The sequence below is a fragment of the Myotis davidii genome, unplaced genomic scaffold (genome assembly GCF_000327345.1).
Source record: "Myotis davidii unplaced genomic scaffold, ASM32734v1 scaffold3479, whole genome shotgun sequence".
NCBI classification, from domain to species: Eukaryota; Metazoa; Chordata; class Mammalia; order Chiroptera; family Vespertilionidae; genus Myotis; species Myotis davidii.
The window spans coordinates 15,847-24,254 of NW_006290018.1; the positions used below are offsets into that span (position 1 = coordinate 15,847).

The 8,408-nt window shown below is 35.0% G+C and overlaps 1 protein-coding gene across 1 annotated transcript in view; it reads left to right on the forward strand.

Annotated features, from left to right (window-relative positions):
* LOC102761775 (calcium-activated chloride channel regulator 4-like) overlaps positions 1 to 8,408 on the forward strand; it is a 41,285-nt gene that overhangs the window by 4,573 nt on the left and 28,304 nt on the right. The window contains 4 exon segments of the mRNA XM_015563247.1: positions 4,048 to 4,188; positions 4,333 to 4,394; positions 4,396 to 4,478; positions 7,722 to 7,879. Of these exon segments, the coding sequence (XP_015418733.1) occupies positions 4,048 to 4,188; positions 4,333 to 4,394; positions 4,396 to 4,478; positions 7,722 to 7,879 (444 nt within the window).

Genomic DNA, 8,408 nt, shown 5'->3' on the forward strand with positions numbered 1-8,408 from the left:
GGCTGAAAGCGTGTATCTGGGGTTTGTTTAGCTTCTATAGTTGCAACATTGTTGCATCCGGAGCTCAGAGCTGGGCCACGGCAGGCGGGGAACCTTGGCTTCCTCCATCACTGGAAGAAGCAAGCCTCATGTTTGCTTCAGCTGTGTGGCTGCTGGCCGCCATATTTGTTCGTAGTAAATTTGCATATCCTGCTGATTAGCCTATGGGAAGCGTAGCAGAGGTATGGTTGATTACCATGTTTGTCTATTATTAGATAGGATAGTCACCAAGCTTTGCATTTTATTACCATGACTTATTAATAATTACAACTTTGTAACTTTTGAACCCCTTCACCCATTGAACCACCTATCCCACCCAAAACCATCTGAAAACTACCAATTTAATCTCTGTACCTATGAGCTCAGTTTTTGTTGCTGTTCTTCTTTTTTTATTCCACATATAAGTGAGATTGTACCATATTTGTCCTTCTCTGATTTATTTTAGGCATAATACCCTCGAGGTCCATCCATGTTGCTAGAAATGGCAGGATTTCCTTCTTTTTAGTGGCTTAATAATATTCCACTGTTTATATATACCACATCTTCTTTATCCATTCATCCATATATGGGCACTTAGGTTGCTTCCATGTCTTGGCCACTGTAAATAATGATGCAATAAATATAGGGGTACATATATCTTTTCAAATTAGTGTTTTTATTTACTTCTAATAAATAACCAGTAGTGGAATTTCTCTATCAAATGTTAGTTCTATTCTTAAGTTTTTTCAGGAACCTCCATACTGCTTTTCATAGTGGCTGCACCAACTTACATTTCAATCAACAGTGCACAAGGGTTCCCTTTTCTCCACATCCTTGCCAACACTTATTATTTCTTATCTTTTTATGACAGTCATTCTTATAGGGGTGAGGTAATGCCTCTTTGTGGTCCTACTTTGCATTTCCCTGATGATAGTGATATTGAGCAACTTTTTATGTACCAGGTGGCCATTTGTATGTATTCTTTTGAAAAATGTCTCTTCAGATCCTGTGCCTATTTTTCAACTAGTTTGTTTTTTGTTTCTTTGCTTGGGTTTGTTTTTATGTGTTGCTATTACCTTTGCTTTTTGATGTAAAAAAAAAAAATCATTGCCAAGACCAATGTCAGAGAGCTTATGTTTTCTTCTAGGATTTCTATAGTTTCAGATCTTTAATGCATTTTGAGTTAGTTTTTGTATATAGTGTAAGATAGTGGTTGAGTATCATTCTTTCATATGGATATGCCCAGTTTTCCCAACACAATTCTTTTTAAATTAAAACAAAAGTACTTTTTAAATCCTTACCCGAGGACATTTTTAGAGAGAGGAATGGAGAGAGAGAGAGAAATATCGATGTGAGAAACATTGATCAGTTGCTTTCTGTATATACCCTGACCCCTGACCTGGGATTGAACAAACCAGCAACCTTTTGGTGCACAGGACAATGCTTAACCAACTGAGCCACTCCTGGTGGGCCACAACACCAATTATTGAAAAGATGGTCCTGGCACAAGTGTATATTCTTGGCTCCTGGTCATAAATTAATTGATAATATATGTGCGGATTTATTTCTGGACTTCTGATTCTTTACCATTGAACTATGTGTCTGCTTTTATGCCAATACCATACATTTTTATTACTACTGTTATGTAGTATAGTTTGAAATCAGGAAGTGTGATGATTCCAGCTTTGTTCTTTCAAATTGCTTTGGCTATTCGGGATCTTTTGTGTTTTCACAAGAATTTTAGGATTAGTTGTTCTATTTCTGTGGGAAAAAAAGGCATTTTTCATAGGGATTGAATTGAATCTGTATATTGTATCGGCTAGTATAAACATGTTAACACTATTGATTCTTCTAATCCATGAGGAAGGAATAGCTTTCCATTTATTTCTACCATTTAGATTTCTTTAATCAATGTCTTATAGCTTTAAGTGTACAGAAATTTCACCTCCTTGGTTAAAATTATTCCTAGGCATTTTATTCTTTCTGATGCAACTATAAATGGGATTATCTTAATTGCTCCTTCTGATAGCTCGTTATTAGTGTATATAAATGAAACATATACTTTATATTGATTTTATATTCTATAACTTTACTGAATCCATTTATGAGTTCCAACAAGTTTTTTGTGGGTTGTTTTTTGTTTTGTTTTGGTTTGTTTTGTGTATTTTTTTGGCTCCCATATCTTATTTCAGGCCATCTAAAAGTAGTGATAGTTTTCTTTGTGTCTTTCTGATTTTGATGTCTTTTATTTCTTTTTCTGGCCTAACTGGCTAGGACTTCCAATACTGTGGCAAGAGTGGGCATCCTTGTCTTGTTCCTCCCCTTAGAGGGAAAGCTTTTATTTTTTCACCATTAAGACTTATTTTAGCTGTGGACTTGTCATACATGGCCTTTATTATTTTGAGGCACATTCCTTCTATACCCACTTTCTGGGGAGTTTTATCACAAATGGGTGTTGAATTTTGTCAAATGCTTTATCTGCATCTATTGATATGATATGATTCTTATTCTTCATTTTGTTAATCAGGTATATCATGTTATTTGATTTTCAAATGTCAGACCATTCTTGTATCCCTGGAATAAATCCCAATTGATCATGGTGTATGATCATTTTAATGTATAGTTGAATTCAGTTTGCTAATAGTTTATTAGAGTGTCATAGAGAATTTTTACATCCATATTCATTAGGGGTATTAGCCTGTGACTTTCTTTTCTTGTGTCATCTTTATCTGGTTTCAGTACCAAAATAATGCCGGCCTCATAAAATGAGTTTGGAAGTGTTCCTTCCTCCAATTCTTCTTTGAATGTTTGATATAATTTGCCAGTAAAGCTGTCTGGTCTTGGGCTTTTGGGCAGGGGAGTGATTACTGATTCAATCTCCTTACTAGTAATTGGTCTGTTCAGATTTTCTATTTCTTCATGATTCAGTCTTTGCATGTTGTATATTTCTAGGAATTGTTTCCATTTCTTTTAGGTTGTCCAATTTGTTGGCATTTAATTGTCTCATATAATCCATTGTATTTCTGTGGTATCAGTTGTAACATTTCCTCTTTCACTCTGGTTTTATTTCAGTCCTCTCCCTTTTCTTCCTGGTGAGTTAAACCACCACTTACATTTTTATCTCATAGCCACAAGAGAGAGCCATCACTTCAAGCAGAAGATAACAATCCATTGAGACCTAAATATTCCAAAACACAAGGAAGGGGGGGGGCGGTACCCTTAGGGAACAGGTAGAGAATTCTTTCATCTGCTTTAGGCTAGTGATGAGGTAAACTCCCACCTACCACAGGAGCTCTTCAAAGCTCTTTTCCTGACTCCCAGCTAGTCCTCTGGGCCTTCAGTTCTCTGAACTCATGGCTCTGAATCCAATCAGTTTGCTATTCTTTTCAGTACATATGAGTCAGCACCCTGGCCTGTCTTCAACAGAAAAGAAAATAGCGCCATGGAATTCCTGAAGAAGGACAGTGCTATTCTGGGCTTATGCTAGGTCAGGAGCATCACAGAGGACAAGATCCTTCTTTGAAGCAAATATCAGTATAGTTCTAAACGTGCATCAAATAAGGCTATTCTCTACTAGATTTATAAACAGTAATGGTATCAACAGTTTTATGACTATGTGTAGATCACTTGCTTCATGCTTATGCCAACCTTAAAGATAGGTAGTAATAGTCTATTTAAGAGATAAGGAAACTAAGGTTCAGAGCATTATATAAGTGGGCCAAAATCTATCACCCAGAAAGCGCTAACGCCAGCATTGGAGCCAAGTAGATGACTCTAAGGTCTATCATGGTATGCAATTTCTCTTAACACCAAATAGAAGCATTTGCCTTTTGATGCAGAATTATACCCAAAACCTTGAAATCTGCAGGATTAAGCTATAATTTTCGACTGAAAGGTAGCAGGGTTGGAATTCTGAGGCAAAGACTCTGCTCAATTGTCAGTGGCTTTTTCTATCCACTCTTGATCGGAGAAACGCCTGTAATGAATTTCTGCTCATTCAGTTCACTGCCATATATTCTTTTATAACAGGACATGGTGACTGCAGCTTCTACTTACCTATTTGAAGCCACAGAAAGAAGATTTTTTTTCAAAAATGTATCAATATTAATTCCTGATACTTGGGAGGAAAAGCCTCAATACAAGAGACCAAAACATGAAAGCTACACACATGTAAGAGTAAAACCAAGTCTCTTAAAATATTGTATTTTCTGGTGCTCATCCACTGAACTGCAAATTGATTGTTTTAGAGTTTTTCTGACTAAATGTTATCATTTCTATTTCTGATGTTTTAAAAAACTTTTTAAACATTCTCAGGCTGATGTTTTAGTTGCACCACCTACCCTACCAGATAGAGATGAACCATACACCAAGCATTTTAAACTCTGAAGAAAAAGGAGAATACATTCATTTCACCCCTGACGTTGTACTTGGAAAAAAACAAAATGAATATGGACCACCAGGTAAGAATTAGATTAATATATATTTTGCAGTGATTCCAATAAGCAGATGTGTACCCAACTTAAATGCACAAACCCTAGAGCCAGAATCTATAGGTTCAAATCCTGGCTCCCCTATTTATCAGCTCTATGTGACCTTGGACAAGTGAGCTAGACTCTCTGTGCTTATTTCCTGTAAAATTGTGAATAGAGGATCTACTACTGTATAGAATTGTTGTGAATATTAAATTAGGTAATCCATGCAACTGTTCTCAGTAGAGTGTCTACAGAAATTTGAACACAGCAATAACAATAAATATTTTTATTAAGGATACTTTTCAAATCTTAATATTCCAGTTCTCCACAGCTGGATATTAATCACATGCCACCTTAATGGAAGGCAGATGTGTGAAAAGCTGAAAAGAGACAAGATTATAGTTCCTGGCCAAGATAAAACACTCAGGGGCTGTAATTGCTATACTATTATTCAACCTATTTGGTTGAACTAGATGTACTTGTCTGTTAGTGATCATTTTTACCTATAAAAAACGGTAATTTCATCTAGTTCAGTCTAAAAGTTAAGGTCATTGGTTCAAATGAACTTAAAGCGCATCGTTTCACATGTCACTACACAGGAAAACATTCCTGAACCCACATAGCCCAAGATCACCTCTCTTCCACTGTCTCTTCAATGAGCATTCATTAAGTCCCTTGTTTTTGTCAAACACTCAACCCTGGTTCTCATTACCTGTTTCCCAACCAGTCTTGAAAGCTCCATCATCTCATGCCATCTGAATTTTAACTCTCCTCATACTTTAGTCTAATCACATTTCTTCCTCTTGGCACCTCTAACGTTTGCTTCCTTCTAACTATAATTTTTTCTTTACATGGGAGGTCCAGTGAAGTGTAAATAGCTCAATTCCCTCACCACTTTAATCCTTATGTTTCATTCAATTTGCCAAATCCTCTCTACTAAATTTCCAGCTAGTTTTCTTTTGCTCCTGTTAATGTTTTCAAGATTGTGAAAGAAAATTACAAAGCTAATCGGTATCATTACAAAAATACATTTTTCAAACTTAGTGAAGTCCTCACAGCTACTCAATAATGTTGTACTTGCATCTTCTCAACTCCCTTTCTTATTCCTAAGCAGCTGTTCTAAAACTTGCACCATTTTTCTCAAGATCTGTAGCCACTTTTTTTCAATCCCATCAATCAACAGATGCCTTGATTGAGAAATGGAACCCCTATCTTTTCCTCCACTTCCAAATTCATGTCTAACTGCACCTATATTAGACAAGAAGGATTTTCTCTAATTTTAAAGCTAACATCCCCATTTGAGCTCTTGCTCTTTTATAATATCCCCATCTCAGCCCTGTTCTATAATGGGTAGCTTTCCCCCTTGCTCTTAGACAGGAGCTTTTCCTATAATGTGATACGTGTGTTTGTGAAAAACTCACATGCTGAAAAACAATGTTCTAAAAACAACATGGCTCTTGAACAACAACATTACGAAGAGAGTCCTCAAAATATATGCAATTTATAATAAATATAGTAACAACAATAACAATAAGTACCTGGAAAGAACATTTAAACAATCTTGGCCATAGCTCAGTTTGGCTGGAAGCTGCCATCATAGTAGATATTAAAAGTACAGATACAAGCACACACATAGAGTGAAATGCTATTAGAAATGAGAACAGGGCTAGTAGCAATTGAGAAAATGATATAGATGTGAACGAAATTCTGTTCGAGCTGATGCTTTTCTTGCAATAAAAAATTATATACATTCAAGGTATACAACATGTTTATTTGCTATACGTATACATAATGAATGGTGAAATTAATACTATAGTCAAGCTAAGTAGCATAACATCTCCTCATATAGTTACGCGTGTGTGTGTGTGTGTGTGTGTGTGTGTGTGTGTGTGGTGAGATCTGAACTCTACTTTCTTAACAAATTAAGGTGGGCTTGGGAGGCAGGGCAACCTGCCATGAGCTGTGAAGAAAGCAAGTGTAAGAGTACAACACTGTAAAAAGGAAGCCACAGGTGCAGGCAATTTTATGTTTTCTTAAAATTCACCAAATTTTTATGATCTGAGGAATTTAAGTGAAATGAGGAGTTTTTTCCCCTCCTATACTGAAGGTTATATATAATTCCAAAATCACTAATCTGACTCCAGTTGCTTAGAAAATCTTACACCAGTGCTTTTAAAGTTTAAAATGTAGAAGAATAACTTAGGGACCAGTTTCTGATTAAGTAGATCTAGAGTAGACCCAAGATTGTGCATTTTGTTAGCTCCCCCATGAAGCTGATACTGGTGGGTCAAGGAAAACATTTTGAGTAGCAAGGACTTAAAGAAGAAAAATGACTTTTGCATAATACTGACATTTTCCTCTAATTTTTGGATCTTATGAGTTCATTTGAGTTAGAGAAACACATGGTAGCAGAACAAACTATATTTCCATCTTTTCCTTCTCCATTTCTATTTCCTTTGAAGTTTTTCCTAATATTGATAAAGCAAAAAGTCTACTCATTTTTTCTTTCTGCATTTCAAGCTATGGGTGTACCTTGATTCTTCCATTTATTCTGAAATTATTAGAAAACATTTTTTTTATTCTGACTCCTTCTAAGTCTATTCTAGTAAAGGAATACTCATAGTAAAGATCCTACTCATCTTTATATTTCCTAGTACCTAGTATAGTGTTGAAAATATAATTAATAAAACTTAATTTCATATAATAAATTAATCACTTCATTTAGATAGCCTCAATATTATATATAATCTATAGCTATAGATTTTATTTTTCATTATCAAATGCCTTAGGAACATTTGTGGACATTTTTAAACATTTAATTGTGCCCTCATGAAATTTTAGTACCACAAATTTTATATATCTGTTTATGTTGTTAGTAGGAGTGAACTTTGTAGAACCATAAAACCATTGTAATATGTAAGACTTTTTGTTCCCCACCCCCATTACCAAAACCTAAAGCCCAGTCCATTCTGTCCATAGCATATACATAAATACATACACAAAAAAAGTTTCGTTGATTTAACGTTATAGAGTAAAAAGATAACATACTATATACCATATTATAATTCAATATAATGTTATATGCTTTTTTACAAACAAAATATAAATATTGGCAGTTATTTAAAACCTAAGTATAATTATTTTTTATTTAAAAACCCATTGCTTAAAATATTTGAAGGGCAAATTTTGTCACTTGAATTATGATCATATATTTGAAATATTTTCCCACAGACAGACTACTTGTCCATGAATGGGCCCATCTCCGCTGGGGAGTTTTTGATGAGTACAATGACGATGAACCTTTCTACAGTGCTTCGTCTAAAAGAATTGAAGCAACAAGGCATGATCATTTATATTTTCTTCAGTTACTTCAGGCTATCACTTCCTTAGTTTGATTTATATGTATTTGAAATGCCAATCATTCCTTTGTCCCAATGCAGATACTAGACGCTATAACATAAAAACAGTGTCCTTTAAAAAAAAAAGAAAAGAAAATGTATCTAAAAGTGGCTAGTTTCCCATTTAAAATACACATAACTTCAAGAACATTTGGAAGCCAAATTGACATATTTTTATACCTCTCCACCATGGCTACCAGAACTCATTTACATTAAAGTTGGTCTCTGTGTAAAGGGTTATACTATATGCCGGGAGTTCAAAACAAGAATGGAAAAATGGATAATAAATAGTGGTAACTGCAGGCTGAGTAAAAAAATCAACCAGCTACAAGGAACCATAACAGAAATTTCCTGAGATTTATAAAATTCACTTTAAAAATACCAATCTAACATCACAGTTAAAAACAGATAATCCTCTTGGTTCTGAGGTCAAGAGTGCAGAATGGGTGGAGGAAATCTATCTAAAATTGTCTGCCATCAGTTTACTCAAACTTAAATGCCCTGCTTGGGCTTGCAACTT